This window comes from Helicoverpa zea, chromosome 14 (assembly GCF_022581195.2).
Source record: "Helicoverpa zea isolate HzStark_Cry1AcR chromosome 14, ilHelZeax1.1, whole genome shotgun sequence".
In the NCBI taxonomy this organism is placed as follows: domain Eukaryota; kingdom Metazoa; phylum Arthropoda; class Insecta; order Lepidoptera; family Noctuidae; genus Helicoverpa; species Helicoverpa zea.
In genome coordinates this window covers 9,685,114-9,701,178 of record NC_061465.1, presented here as the reverse complement: position 1 = coordinate 9,701,178, position 16,065 = coordinate 9,685,114, and the positions used below count along the sequence as shown (strand labels likewise).

The 16,065-nt window shown below is 38.4% G+C and overlaps 1 protein-coding gene across 4 annotated transcripts in view; it reads left to right on the top strand.

Moving 5' to 3' along the window:
* LOC124636222 (pyruvate carboxylase, mitochondrial) overlaps window positions 1–14,167 on the top strand; it is a 31,272-nt gene extending 17,105 nt beyond the window's left edge. For 2 of the 4 annotated variants that reach the window (XM_047172193.1, XM_047172192.1), the window contains exons 3-25: window positions 1,188–1,333; window positions 2,289–2,429; window positions 2,627–2,742; window positions 3,108–3,202; window positions 3,885–4,053; window positions 4,244–4,350; window positions 4,558–4,682; window positions 4,826–5,035; window positions 5,606–5,696; window positions 5,898–6,033; window positions 6,296–6,478; window positions 7,568–7,618; window positions 8,368–8,617; window positions 9,034–9,181; window positions 9,737–9,996; window positions 10,314–10,528; window positions 10,633–10,843; window positions 11,568–11,774; window positions 11,980–12,088; window positions 12,346–12,471; window positions 12,707–12,868; window positions 13,003–13,078; window positions 13,215–14,167. In XM_047172193.1, coding sequence (XP_047028149.1) covers window positions 1,188–1,333; window positions 2,289–2,429; window positions 2,627–2,742; window positions 3,108–3,202; window positions 3,885–4,053; window positions 4,244–4,350; window positions 4,558–4,682; window positions 4,826–5,035; window positions 5,606–5,696; window positions 5,898–6,033; window positions 6,296–6,478; window positions 7,568–7,618; window positions 8,368–8,617; window positions 9,034–9,181; window positions 9,737–9,996; window positions 10,314–10,528; window positions 10,633–10,843; window positions 11,568–11,774; window positions 11,980–12,088; window positions 12,346–12,471; window positions 12,707–12,868; window positions 13,003–13,078; window positions 13,215–13,390 — 3,510 coding nt within the window. In that variant the 3' untranslated portion in view covers window positions 13,391–14,167. The remainder of the gene's footprint in view (window positions 1–1,187; window positions 1,334–2,288; window positions 2,430–2,626; window positions 2,743–3,107; window positions 3,203–3,884; window positions 4,054–4,243; window positions 4,351–4,557; window positions 4,683–4,825; window positions 5,036–5,605; window positions 5,697–5,897; window positions 6,034–6,295; window positions 6,479–7,567; window positions 7,619–8,367; window positions 8,618–9,033; window positions 9,182–9,736; window positions 9,997–10,313; window positions 10,529–10,632; window positions 10,844–11,567; window positions 11,775–11,979; window positions 12,089–12,345; window positions 12,472–12,706; window positions 12,869–13,002; window positions 13,079–13,214) is intronic. The other 2 variants (XR_006985110.1, XM_047172194.1) reach the window with 2 other exon arrangements.
* The last annotated feature ends 1,898 nt before the right edge of the window (window positions 14,168–16,065 follow it).

The following is a 16,065-nucleotide window of genomic DNA, read 5'->3' as shown; positions in this document are numbered from 1 at the left end:
ACACGGTAATAATATCTTTCAACGAGAAACATGAACCTAAACCAAAACTTGAATAGGTACCTGTAAAAATCTGTGTACTTAATTTTCTTGCCATTTCCTGCTTTCGGATCCCTCTTCAACGTCGTCCTGAAAATACCAGTTTAGTTGTTACTAATTTATGACTTTATCTCCCTCTGTTGGTAATGAAGGAATTCTTCTAATTCCACGGCTGGCGTGACAATCATACGCTGTTCATTTGTTTTATCGTTATCAATAGCAGCAAACCATGAAGTTTTATGTGTTTATTGCACTTATGCCTTATCCGAGTTTAGGTTCACAACGACCACGAATATTTACAACATTGCCGAATGACTAGATTTTGTATTTGTATTCTGATAAGATATTTTTAGTCAACAAAACGCCTTTACAAAGATGTATGTAAATATAACGTTATTGAATCTTTATTTTTGCTGGTTTCCTGATGAGCGGTTGCGTTACTTCTTTTTAATTTCCGACTAGCATAGGAAGCAGTCGAGGAAAGCGACAGTAAACACTTCCTTTTAAGTATACAAATATATAACATTAATTTGCCAATTTGTCTGAGTCCGAATTTTATAAACTACGTGATAGTTCGTTTAAAATACGTGTCGACGTAGATTTCATATCAACAACAGAATTGTACCTACCGTGACCCCCAAAACATCCGTCCTCGTAGAAACATCGTTGTATACCTAGCGTAAAGATAAACAATCGACTATCAGTTCAAACGCGTTTGTGGCCATGATTATGGGCTATTAAACGTTCTTTGGCAAGCAGTAACCTTAGAAATTACTTCTAAAGTAAACCTCAATTTATGTTATTACCACCGCGGTTTCGTAGACTTCATAAGATCAGCCCAATTTAAGATTGATAATTTTCCATGGTCTCATATTCCTGGTTGCAATCTTCTTTAAAGTTACGGAAAACAGGATGTAGTATGGGACCTCCGGCAGTTCAGAACCAGTCTATCTATGTCGATGATTGGTGTGAGGGATGCAATTTTATGTTATAGTTGTATCCACTTCCAATCAAATGAAATAATATTAATATGAAGCATGAAAAGCTTTTTTTCACGTCACGTAGTTTTAATAACCTGGTATTTAAGTATGGTGTTAATAAAATTACCATAGTGAGATACCTCGTTAATACCAATGTTTCCATTTTGGCAGAAAGCGAAGCCAGAATACAAGCCGATCAGAAGCGTCTTGGTTGCAAACAGAGGAGAAATTGCCATCAGAGTGTTCAGAGCATGTACTGAGCTGGGAATCCGGTCCGTCGCCATCTACAGCGAACAGGACAAACTGCAGATGCACAGGTAAAATGCTCTAGTTCAGCCAAAGCAAATATACTAAAACAAGATAATTTCTTCTGCACACACTTACATAAAAACAAGTTATGACCTTTCTCACCTTTCAATCTGCCCATATCACGATCTAACCTACCACTCCACCGCGAAAGAATAATGACAGGCGCTCATTTGCGTCCTTAATCATGGGATCTAGATTTCACCGTGAAATAAATTGTTCTTGTATGTATATAAATACGTAGCTTACAATGGCCTACCGAATCAGCAAGCTGAAGTGGCAGTGGGCTGGCCATATTAGCCGAAGAACCGATAACCGTTGGGGTAAACGAGTTCTAGAGTGGAGACCACGCCTCGGCAAACGTAGTGTAGGACGTCCTCAGGCACGGTGGAGTGATGACTTGCGCAAGACGGCTGGCAGGAGCTGGATGCGAGAAGCCGAAAATAGATCTCAGTGGCGTGCACTTGGAGAGGCCTATGTCCAGCAGTGGACTGCGATAGGCTGATGATGATGATGATGATGACAATGACCTTCATAATTAGGTATAACAAAAACGCAGTTTTAATCTAATCATCATCATAATATAATGATAGCCAATCCCATAAGATGACAGTCTTACGATTACCTACTGTTGTTGTGATAATCGATATCATAATAGGTACCAACTGATATCATCTGTATTTGATCTGAACCCACATACATGTTCTCTTTGAAATGTTCCAAAAATAATTTGTTCCGAAAATTGGGTAATAATACAAAAAAAAGTAATAGTACAAAAAAGTTAGTAAATAACAATACTAAGAACACTTGAAATTTACTGTTACGAACTTTTCGTATGCAATCCACCAAAAATGACTTGTAAGCGGAGCTGAAGTAAAAGGTGGATTAGAATGCCGAATAATGCGATGCTTGTTAGGGATAATACGCAAAGGTCAACTTACAAATAGAACATAATTTTTCTTCCAGACAAAAAGCCGACGAATCATATTTAGTCGGCAAAGGTCTACCTCCAGTTGAAGCGTACCTCAGTATTCCTGAAATTATCAGAGTCGCCAAGGAAAATGATGTGGACGCTGTGCATCCCGGTTATGGTCTTCTGTCTGAGAGGTAAGGTTTGGGATATCTTAATTAAATAACTGTCTCAGAGTTGCTTAATCATTGGAGATAAGGGTTAACAACTTAATAAATATTATATTTTAAAAAACTAGCCCCGCAAAGAAATACATTTGTTAAAATAAAACTGACTGACCAGACCTAGGTGTGTATAGTGCTATTCTAAATAAACCTTTGTGTTCACATTATAGGGCAGACTTCGCTCAAGCAATCCTCGACGCCGGCCTCCGATTTATCGGTCCATCCCCATTCGTGGTGCAGCAGATGGGAGACAAAGTTGCCGCTAGGAAAGCTGCCATCGATGCTAGTAAGTTCAACGTTCAAAAACAGTCATCATCCACTTGACTAAAACAAAATTAATGAAAAACGTGCAGAAGGATTTGCAAGGATAATAGTGACATCCTATCCCATAAATGCGTTGGTCTGGAACCATATTATTTCCCTCCATCCATCACGGCACTTGGGTTGTCCGTCTTCGGACGTAGGTCTCCTCTAAATCTTTCCATTTCTGCCTGCTTCTTACCACTCTCATCCAATTTGGTCCGGCCATTTTGGATATGTCATCGACCCATATCATAGTATTTATACATTCATTAGATAAAAGTACATAGCTGGGAAAAGGCTCGGGAGATGATGATAAGGTAAAAATACATGTTTAATTTTCTTTTCTAGGGGTGCCAATTGTCCCGGGTACTGACGGTCCGGTAACGACCAAGGAGGAAGCACTTTCCTTCTGCCAAAAACATGGTCTTCCAGTTATCTTCAAGGTATTTGAAAAAAGCTTTTATATTATTTTTTTCGTGCGTATAGGCTCGGTTTGGCTTACGAGTGGGACGTTCGCATCTTCGCTTCGGTACATCTGAAACATTATTATTACTTAAAGAAATCCGAAAATATATTACGTCTCTTGTTTTTATATTTTAATCGTTCCTGATTAACTGATAATTCGGTAACAAACAACATTTGTTACATTGCCCGATAATAAATAGCTCGGTCATGCTATCTAAACTGCTGATTTTTTGTGGGCGTGGCCCTCTTTACTTATCTTAATGAAAGCGAAATAAGGTATTTATTTAGCTTTACCTCCTGGTAATTGTGACGTCACATACAAATATTATTGGAACTGATACTCCTAAAAAAATAATTTTCTAGTTTTGTTAGTGTTAAATAAGTGGTTTAGTTTTTTTCTCAATCAATCAAAATCTTTTTATTTCACATAGGCCTTCGTAGGCCTATGAAACGTCACATTAGTTGCACGGTTCCAAACATTTGGTCTCATGGAGAAGAGCCGGCAAGAAACTCCATAGACAGACGATGGTGATTTGTTCCCACAAAAGTGTTGTACCATGCTGGTTAACTTTGGTGTTCTTTCGTGTTCCTGTGTGCGGATGTTGTTGCGAGTTGCCTTTAAGGCAACAACTATACTACTTTAAAATTCTCCCATTCCAGGCTGCATACGGTGGAGGTGGACGAGGTATGCGAGTAGTGAAAGAAATGAGTGAGGTAACATCCGCCTTCGAGCGAGCCTCCTCCGAAGCACTGGGAGCATTCGGCAACGGTTCCATGTTCATCGAGAGGTTTATTGAGAGACCGCGTCACATTGAAGTGCAGCTGTTAGGTGAGACATGAAATTCGCAGTTATAGATCAATCCATTACTATATTTGCCTGTGTTTGTGAAAAACTGTCGAGGAAAGCAGATGAGATACGGCCTTGCCCGATATTATTTTTTGTGCAAGAAGCGCGAAGTCTAGTATTATCCCACGTGTGAATTAGATTTTTTTTTTTACATAACGTTTCCCTTTTGCAGGTGACAAGGCCGGCAACGTAGTTCACCTTTACGAACGTGATTGCTCCGTACAGAGAAGGCATCAAAAAGTTGTAGAAATTGCACCTGCACCCGGTTTGGACCCCGAGGTAAATTACAACCAACTTTAATAAAACTGATTATAATTTCTTTGCCCTGTCCTACTTCACGTGGAGTCAGTCAGTCTCGTTTTAGTTTCGAGCTTTGCAGAGTTTCGAACTAAGAATAATATGTCTACATGTCTCCTAAAAAGTTGGGACATTCCAGCCATTATTTGCAAAATCTGTCGACATTGACGGTTAACAAACTTTTTGCAGACCCGTAAGAAGATGACGGACTGCGCCGTGCACTTGGCTCGGTCTGTCGGCTACGAGAACGCGGGTACCGTGGAGTTCCTACTCGATGATAAAGGCAATTTCTACTTCATCGAAGTCAACGCTAGGTAAGCGGACTCAGTTGCACAGGGTTTCTTGCTTATTTAGATGTCTCAAATTTATTTTTGATAATGTAAACAATAACTACGTGGAAACGTTCATAAAATAATAAAAAATACATAGATACATAATATACCCTATTACTCCCCAGATTACAAGTCGAACACACAATCACAGAAGAGGTAACAGGCATAGATTTAGTACAATCGCAAATCCGAGTGGCAGAAGGTATGACGTTACCCGAACTGGGACTAACGCAAGACAAGATCAGAGCAGAAGGATTTGCGATACAGTGCCGAGTTACCACTGAAGATCCCGCTAACAATTTCCAGCCTAGCACCGGACGAATTGAAGTGTTCAGGTACCTTACTACTTCTACTTATTGAGTTATTTTGTTTACTTTCTAGCAAAACAGGCGAGCTTATTCAGAACTGATATGCTTAGACGAATAGTTATTTTAAAAGTCTGTTGTAGTCATATCAACTGCAATTTGCGGTTGGATTGCAGTAACAGTGAGGTCCGTCTGTCTAAGGCCTTAAATCTATCAAATCTGATCTTATGTCCTGTCTTGAACAAGTACATAGGATATACAGGTCATATTTATTTTTGCCCCTTGTTTTATCTGAAAAAAGGTACTTTCTTAGGAAGGTTACTCAAAATTAAAATTAATGACTGGGATTGTTTATAAGTCTTGTGTGGGGGCCCTAACTTTTTGTCGATTTTGGATTTGTAATAAAACCTATTTTTAACTATGGCTGTTTGAATATCCACGTCACGTAGCACTGAATGACTGACAGCAGCTGTCAACTGCACAAAATTCATTTATTGAACTCGCTTTTGAAATTATGAACGCAAATGTTTAGTCATTGAATATTATTTTATTTTTATATTATTTTTTTATCGAAAATCATAAAGTGCACTTTACATTCAGGTCTGGTGAGGGTATGGGCATCCGTCTGGACTCTGCGTCAACATACGCTGGTGCCGTCATCTCTCCATACTACGACTCGCTTCTCGTTAAGGTAAATACTTCAAAGGGCAGTGGGAAATTCGAATACAAAATTGGGTTTTGATATTTTACATCGGATTCGTTATGAGGTCTGATCTTACCGATCCCCGACATGAACTTAACTTCATACAATTCAAATGTAGGTAATCCGAAGGAACGACGTTCTAAAATAAGAAAACTTCATATTCTTTAAAAAAATATTTTCCTCACAAAGGTAATTTCCCACGCATACGACCTGCCAGCATCGGCCGCTAAAATGAACCGCGCTCTCCGTGAGTTCCGTATCCGCGGCGTCAAGACCAACATTCCGTTCTTGCTCAACGTGCTGGAAAACCAGAAGTTCCTTAATGGTAAGCTATTAAGGGTATCTTCGCTGTTCGTCCCCCTCATGTTTTGTAGTGTTTTTCATGACACAAACAAATATTAATTAATTTGTGTTATAAGTAACACTTCAATATTTTTTTTTTTCAAACATATGCATATAATTCACTTTTAAATTACAATACTTCACACAAATCTTAATTCAGTTAGTCAAAATCTTTTATCCAAAAGGACCAAATGCTTTAGTATAGTGTTATGTATTGCCACCATAAAACCTAATACTTTCCGCAGGCGCCCTGGACACGTACTTCATCGACGAGAATCCCCAACTCTTCATGTTTAAAGTATCGCAGAACAGAGCTCAAAAAATCCTCAATTACCTCGGACAAGTACTTGTGAACGGCCCCGCTACTCCTCTGGCCACTAAGATACCGCCCGCTAACGTCAAGCCGTACATTCCACCCGTACCGCTGGGTAAGTTGCACAATAAATATAGGTGAATCGCGTAGGAGAACTAATCCGACGTGCTCCATTTTGGGTACCCTTGAACTAAAGGGCAAATGCTAGTGAGTTTAAAGGTGAGATTAAAGTTGGTTTAAAATCGAAAGTTTTTATGAGTACTGAGGTTTTTTTAAGAATACTAAATGGGATTATGTATGTACTCAATATTTAGGGAGATAAATAATTGGGTGTTAGATGCCTTCAAGGGCTAAGAAAGATGAAGCGATAACGGATATTTCATATACCCATTTGGAGTTTGCAGATTGAAATATTAACTTGGATTTTGCATGAGCAAAAACTCGATTCAGTATAAAAATACTAATAATGAAACTGGCAATAAATTAACATGGCAACTAAAATTTAACAAAAAGTAATGGTTTTGTCCCCAATTAACAAAGTGAATGGGCATTAATTGGAGGATGAAATTTTATTCCAAATTGTTTTAAATCGTTCTAAACAACTTTTCAACGATTTTTTCCAGTACATCGCAATGGGTATGGTAGGTTTCAAAATTTAGTTTTAGAAAAATTATTTTGCCATATTATGTATTATGAGCAGTGTATAGTTGTATAATCCAAAGCTTTGCCTATTTATTTAGCAAACCTATGTATTTGGGACACAACTCATCCCATTGGAGCACGGGCTATTTTTATTAATAAGAAATGTTTTATGTTCTTAATATACTTTATTATATGACTAAAATTTCATGCTTCAGTTTGTTTATTATGCAATAAAATATATAAGTTTTATCTTTATTGCAATTAATTTTATTTTTAATCCTGTCTGTGAACTCACAGGAGATAATACCTTGATTTAAAAAGTTTTGCACGCCTTTTCATAATTATCGTATTCAGTGAAAATTAAAAAAAAATTCTAAGACATCAGGTTTTGGAATAACTGTAAAACTCCTACATGAAGAATCTTAGGTGTTGCAAAATATTTTGAATCACAATAATATTTATAATTGATGTTGTTTCTGTATTGGTATTCATACGCCATTTTTTTTAATTCTGCACGTCACACATTCCCGCACAGCCATTATTTCAGTTAACATTTTTTCAGACCTATCCCCTGAGGCTATTAAATTGCAAGAAGCAACAGGGGAAAACACAGGTAAGCCTACTTTTTGTTCTAGTGTTAGATCGAAACCTTTTTGAACATATTTTTACTGTTTTTTTGTTTTCAAGCTTCGCCCGATCATTTTATTGGTTGTGGTGTATGCTATACCTACATGTTCCAGATTGGGACATGCTGTGTGATTAATATTTAAAATGTTGTTATGTAGTATATATTTTTTTGCTTTTATTGTTTAATTGACATTTGGAAAAATACCTACCTTCGTAGATGTGACTCTTTTACAAAAGAAAATGTTTAAGTGCCACCGCAAGTCAACAGTTTTTGTGAGACAAAAGCAACTGTCAACTGCACCAAAATATGTATTGTGTTATTTAACGTAGCATAGCTATATCTAAAAGTATAATTTGGGGCTAGACTTCTACCATTCTACTATCCAGGTATTTTCTAGAAAAGTTTACCTATTCCCGACATTTGCATGTAAGGTAACCTAACGTAAAACAGTATAGTGTGTTCTTACTCAATAATATTAATAAGTTTAACTTCCTCTCGGGAAATAATAACAACAAAAACAAAAATAAAGTCATCTTACAAAAATCGAGGTTTTAACATTGTTAATAGCTTTTAGATGTAGTTGTAGTACTTTAGCTAGAGCTAAAGTAAATAAAAATATATTAATACAGAATAAAAATTAAATTATCAGTCAGATGTCGATTCGTTTTAGTTTTAAGTGTATTTGTTGAAGAATCCATTACTAAAAACGAACTTCTCTTTACCCAATCTTACAGCTATCCAACCCCCCAGAGGTTACAAACAGATTCTCACCGAGGGCGGTCCTGCGGCCTTTGTTAAGGCAGTCAGACAGCACAGGGGCTTGTTGCTCATGGACACCACCTTCAGGGATGCTCATCAGTCCCTGTTAGCCACCAGAGTCAGGACACATGACCTGCTGGCCGTGTCACCCTATGTCGCTCACAACTTCAGTAACCTGTACTCACTTGAGAACTGGGGCGGAGCTACTTTTGATGTTGCCTTAAGGTGAGTGCTATACGAGTATGAATACATAAGAAATAAAACTATTCCAGGATGCTTCAGTTTTTAGATAGTCTGAAGTGAGCATTTCAGGCTATCTCGATTCCGTTTCCTTGTCAAAACGTTCGTCCATAGTCAACACTTGCGCGTCAAAGCGTGGAAACGAAATGCCTGCATACGCCACGGCGGCATCGGTCATAAAGCTGACATGACCGTTGCTGGCTTGGATCGTATTTATCGAAAACGTATGCACCGATTTTTAACGGTCGATGAAACACTGGTCTTCCCCGTCTCTGACTCGGTTCTGATGTGTGGATAGACCTTAAGCAATGCTGCTGACTGCGAATATTCCGAAGTGATTCGCTCTTATAGTTTTTACTTACTTTAAATATTTCCTTCAAACCCAAAAAATAAATCTACAGGTTCCTCCACGAGTGTCCATGGGAGCGGCTCCGAGACATGCGGCGTCTGATCCCCAACATCCCCTTCCAGATGTTATTGCGAGGAGCCAACGCCGTCGGCTACACTAACTACCCCGACAACGTCGTCTTCAAGTTCTGTGAGATGGCTGTGAGTATAACAGAAACAATGTTACTGATTTAGTATATTAGATACTAAAAAGAGAAAAGGGGCCTCTGCCCCGTCGTCTTCATCATCCTCTGAGCCTTTTTCCCAATCATGTTGGGGTCGGCTTCCAGTCTAACCGGATTCAGCTGAGTACCAGTGCTTTACAAGAAGCGACTGCCTATCTGACCTCCTCAACCCAGTAACCGGGCAACCCGATACCCCTTGGTTAGACTGGTGTCAGACTTACTGGCTTCTGACTATCCGTAACGACTGCCAAGGATGTTCAATGACAGCCGGGACCTACAGTTTAACGTGCCATCCGAAACACAGCCAATGGTGTCTAAGATATACTTAGAAAGTACATACAAACTTAGAAAAGTTGCATTGGTACTTGCCTGACCCGTCGTCTTATACAATTTTTATTTGGATCTCAGCGAAATCTCTGGAACTTTTTCTTTCCAAAAATGCAAATCAGATTTGTATAAGTAAAAAGTCTTGAGTATCATCAAATCTCAATTTATTAAGCCATATCCCTCAAAATGCAATTAAAATCCTCAGGTTAAAAACGGCATGGACATCTTCCGAGTATTCGACTCCCTAAACTATCTTCCAAACTTAATCCTTGGAATGGAAGCCGCGGGCAAAGCCGGTGGTGTGGTCGAAGCTGCCATCTCTTATACAGGCGATGTGTCAGATCCCAACAAGAAGAAATATGACCTCAAGTACTATCAGAAATTAGCTGATCAGCTGGTGAAAGCTGGAACCCATGTGTTGTGTATTAAGGATATGGCGGGGCTTTTGAAGCCTCAGGCTGCTAAGTAAGTCCCAAAGTATTTTATACTTATAATTCCTTATTCCTCGATATTTCTGCCAATAAATCTATGTAGAAGTAAACATGATGCATGCAATTAAAATATAATATTAATAAGTATAATGTTGCACTGATGTGTGATCACGTTATTTCTAGGCTGATATTATAAGCGAGGACTTCTAATTGGCTTTCTGACGACTATGTCTTCCTTCTATTGTTTAGTTTTTGTTTAGCTGTAAGTCCTCCATAGTGTACTAAATAAATAAATTTTATCTTATTTCGATTCATCACTACGTTATACTTTATTCATGTTCCCTTGTTCAGGTTGCTCATTGGAGCCATTCGCGACAAACACCCGGACATTCCAATTCACGTGCACACACACGACACATCCGGCGCTGGCGTCGCCTCTATGCTGGCATGTGCCGAGGCTGGCGCTGATATCGTGGACGTGGCCGTGGACTCCATGTCCGGCCTGACCAGCCAGCCCAGCATGGGCGCGGTAGTCGCGTCCCTGCAGAGAACTAAGCTGGACACGAGTAAGTACAGTTCGTGCCAAACTTGGCGGCTCGGAACATCGCGCGATTCGTTGCACGGAATTCCGTTCAACACAAAATTAAACCTTTGTCTTTTCCTTCTACAGAAATCGCACTTCAAACAGTATCTGAATATTCAGCATACTGGGAGCAAGCGCGTACACTATACGGTCCCTTCGAGGCCACAGCGACCATGAAGTCCGGCAACGCCGACGTGTATCTCAATGAGATTCCCGGAGGACAGTACACCAACCTGCAGTTCCAAGCCTTCTCACTGGGCCTGGGTACCCAGTTTGAAGAAGTTAAGAAGGCTTACAGGTGAGCCATGGCTTAGATTGTAGTACAGCTTCTAAGAAACTGTTGTTTCTGAACAACTTTATACATAAGAAACGCAATCAAACGATTGAATTTATTCACCCATTACCATCGTGTGTCATTCATTTTTGGCCTCAGCCTACTCGCCATATTTTACTATGTTGAAAATCGGCAGAATCATCCTATATTATTATTATCATTCTATATTTATGTATTTCATCATCCTATATTTATATGTCGGAGACTGTCATTAGTACGGACACTAAACGTCACGCAAGCGCGCCCTCTGGTGGCGTTTCCGGTGAAACAACATTTTGGCGCGCTTGGCAGAGTCGTGGCGGTCAGCGTGGCGTCCGCGGAGCTCAGTCTTGGTCGAGTCGTCGTGCTGCGCACATCTCGATACTGCCTTTCGTTACGTGTAGTGTACCTAGTGTTATTGTAGAGTCTTGTGATTTTTGTATTGTAATGGTTCTTCTAACCTAACAGACAGACATGTGTTGCTGGGGAGTTTGTTCCGCCACTTCTTCTCCCCAGCCAAAACACATAGGAAGTGGCGAAGGGCGGGCGTTTTGGGGGCTGTCTTTTGTTCTTAGTAATTTGAATAAACGTTTGAGTTATGAGTTTCTTTGAGTTATCTCTTTGCTCGATTACCCTAGCTGATGTCGGACGATAGTGCCATCCTGATGTTGACGCCTCCGACATATATATTATTGACATCTCTTTCCAGGGAAGCCAACCTTCTTCTTGGCGACATCATCAAAGTAACTCCATCATCAAAGGTAGTGGGAGACCTTGCCCAGTTTATGGTGCAAAACAAGTTAACAGCTGACGATGTCAGGGCCAAGGCTGAGGAGCTGTCCTTCCCCAAGTCTGTTGTGGAATTCCTACAGGGAGCTATCGGTATACCGTATGGAGGATTCCCTGAACCACTCAGGTAAGCTGCGTGGATAGCAGAATTTTTATGATGGGTAGTATCAATCGAAAGTTTTTTTTCTTCGATTGCGGATTTATACACCCTCTCATAAGATATTAAAAAATCTATCTGAGAATAAAAATATTTCAGAAAGTCGTATTTCCATATTTATTTCCAGCGCAAAACAACAAAACATCAGTATTTCAATTTGATGTAATGTTTCTAGATCTCAAGTATTGAAAGACATGCCAAGAATTGCAGACAGACCCGGCAAGGAATTAGCACCTTTGGACTTCGAAAAGTTGAGATCAGACCTCATTGAAACTTACCCGGAGGTGAGCATCAATCTAGAATCGAATACATTTTAATCTAGCAACTAACCAAATCCAAGAATTCCATTGTAATAAAATCCACTGCGGATTTGCTCACTATGGAACTCTTACGTAATAGCAGGATAAAAATAGCCTATTTGCTCAGGAATATTATTAGGATCCGATTCTTATGAAAGATTCTGCTAGTCCTCTACCTACGTATTCAATTCCAACTCGTAAACCTTTCTTTCCCAAAATTAATCGACATAATTTATTTGCAGTTGTCGGACCTAGACGTGATGTCGGCGGCCATGTACCCTCAGGTAGCGAATGACTTCTTCCGCATCCGCGACAAATACGGACCTGTCAAGAACCTCGACACCAGGACATTCTTGGTTGGACCTTCTGTGAGTAAATGGCATTAAACTTATTTACTACGTACTTAAATAAAAAAAAGTTGAAGCCCTAACGAACATTATACATTGGTTATTGCTTTAACACACGCCCTAGATACAAATCAACTGATATACACGTATTTTAAGATTATGTATATTTCATGTTCACAATGAGGACCCTACAGAATCCATACAAATCAATTATTTTTATTCTCAAAATAATCAAACCATAATCTTAATGCCACAGGTTGGAGAAACGATAGAAGTGAAGATTGAGCGAGGAAAGACATTGGACATCAAGACAGTCGCCGTGTCGGACGAGATGACAGCGGCGGGAGAAAGGGAAGTCTTCTTCGAGCTCAACGGACAGCTTCGATCTGTGTTTATTAGAGATGAAAATGCTAGCAAGGTGAGCAATAAATATATTATTTAATTGATGTAGTAGCGAAAATATGTATAATCATTTGTAAGGCTATTTAATTTATATAAACAAAATCTTTTTATAGGTATATTTTACTCAGTTTATTACATTTGTTTCACCAGGAAATGAAAATCCACCCCAAGGCAGTGAAAGGTGACAAGAACCAGGTTGGAGCGCCAATGCCAGGAACAGTACTTAGTAAGTTGTTTTTACGTACATCTAGCTAAGTACATGATGGCTGCTATATCACATCGCATTAATCTAAGCCAAGCCCATAGTTGTATAGTATATTCTATCATGACAAAAAGAAATTAACGATTTTCTCTCTCCACAGCAATCAAAGTGAAAGACGGTGACAAGGTCGAGAAAGGACAACCCATAGCCGTTCTATCAGCCATGAAGATGGAGATGATAGTCCAAGCTCCCAGAGCCGGCACTGTAGCCTTCGTAGCCATCACCAACGGACAGAAGTTAGAGGGAGATGACTTAATCTGTACCATCGCAGACTAAACATAAAGATCAATATCGCATACCAAGTGACAAGACTTATTCGGCACAAAATCATATTGGCAGCAAACAAATATGATTTTATAGTAATATTTTAGCATTTTAACAATTAATTGTAAGTCCTTTTTTGCTATCGTAAATGTATTGTTGAATCATTTTTTTAAATATAATTTGGAATGTATAAAGACAATTTTTTTTCCAAGAAAAAAAAATGATCAAGGGTTTACAATTTGTATACAAATGTGATAGTATCACACTATTTAATAGTGTCCATTTACAGTGACTTGTAAGCATCAGAGTACAAAAGTGAATGGAAATTAGTTTATAATAACAGCGTAAAAGAATATTGGAAAATCGAATAGTTGTGTATAGGAGTGAAATATGTAGTATGTAGAACATGGAACGCGTAATCAGGGTGTAATGTTAGGCGCCTCACAGACTGAATTAGACATAAATATAAACTTTTAATAATAGCAGATGCATACATAATATGAAATGGGTTGAATCTCTGAGAGTATTTGACCTTCTAATTTAAGCTACAATTTAGTTTCGCCTCACGATTCAGTCTGTGAGGCATTAGAAGAGGATAGACACGTCACAACACATTATTCCTATAGGTAGGTTATATAAAAATAACCTGTGACCTCTCTATTCGTTAAGTTATTGTTATTTGGTTATCGTGAAACGATTCGAGTTCCGGTGCTAATTGTTATTTCATTTTGTTAAAATCCGTTCATCAATTTGTTTTTTATTTAATAAATTGATTTTTTTTTACTGAAATGACCTTGTTTATTTACCACGATTCCAAGAAAAATAAACCCCAAAAGTGATAAAGCACATACCTACTGCTGCTGATGTAATAAATTCTGTAGTATGTCATCTGGTAAAACCCTGAGGATATAACTATGCTATAGAGGTAAAGTGCATGCCATAGGTAAAACTCGATGTAGATATTTACTCATGATTTACTCCAAGCAGATATGGGTTATAAATAAATGATGGCAACATCCATGGAACAAGGCAAGCGATAAAATGGACCACCGTATTTCTGCAGAAACTAAGAAAAGAAATCCAATTGCCTATGGCGTTCCTACAAAAAAAACTTTGCTCAATACTCAGGTTCAATAGTAGGGGAGGCAAGGGTGCTAAACCGGGAGTGACTTGAGCGTCAATGAGACCTATTAGATTGCGAAGCTTAGATGATAAGAAGAAAAAAATGTCCTGACATACACACACTTTCATCGGTGGGTGGAGCGGCTATAAACTTTCAAAAATGTAAAAAAAAACAGTTGCATGGACATACTCGAGCGCGTCAGATATTAATAGCATGCACGTCGTACGTCATTTTGAAAACATACCTACGTATATTAATCTGACTGTTTCCATGGTGGGGGTGGTCGTAGGTAAGGGTTAAAAATGGAAAAAAAAATAATTTTATCGAGCGCGACAGATTTTCAAAAGGGGTGTTAAGTGAACCAAAACGAAGTCTCTTATGCAATAATCTGACGATTTAGACGTGACCTAAACTCGTGGCCATTATTTGAAATTGCAAAAAAAAATCGCCATTTTGAAATACTCGAGCGCGTCAGATTAAGATATATATGGTTCATTTATGTACCCTTAACGTAATCATCTTATAATCTGACGATTATCTGGAGAGACTCGCTTAATCTGACAATGGAAAGTTTTTAAAACTAATAATAGTCAATACTGTAACCTAATTTTCTTTGAAAAATCAACACCAATGTCGTTGTTTTTTAATTTTGTTATAATCATTATCTAAGTCGTGGTGGCCTAGTGGGTAAAGAACCAACCTCTCAAGTATGTGGATTCGATTCCAGGTCAGGCAAGTACCAATGCAACTTTTCTAAGTTTGTATTTACTGTCTAAGTTTATCTTGGACACCAATGTCTGCACAGCAAGTACTTAGTACTTACAAGACATACACGTTGTAGCACTTTGGTATTCCTTTAAAACTTGAGATATCAATAGATTATTTAGTTTTAACTTTTACACACTTTTTGATCTATATCCCAGAACGGACAAACATTTCAACAAAGCTGTCATAATAAAGGTTGTTCTAGATAAAAAGGCCTATCCAACGATATCTATGAAATTGCTATTGACGGAGTGTACCAATCTGCTCATACATTACATACCTACATTTCTATAATAATTACATTGAATTATAATGACATTGATAAATATACATGTGACATAAACAATACAATTGAATCTATAATAACATGGCTTGACGGAAATAATCTACGCGTAAATCTTACAAAAACTAATTTTATTCAATTTAATACATATAGATAAAAACATAAAGCTCATCATCATCTGCCTAGCCTTTTTCCCAACTATGTTGGGGTCGGCTTCCAGTCTAACCGGATGACTAGGCCACCACGACTGTATAAAAAGAAGACTATAAAGAGTAATTATAGAGGACATAAATTACAAGAAGTATACGAAATGGCATTTCTCGGTATCACGATAGACAAACAATGCAACTGGAAGGCACACGTATTTAACGAAAGTATCCAATAAAATGAATCGTCTTCGTTAAAAACAGTATATCTGCATACTATGTATGACTTCCTGAGATTAGCGAGTTCAAACAAAAAAACTCTTCAGCTTTATGATATTAGTGTAGATTATTTAAGACCCAAAATGTACCA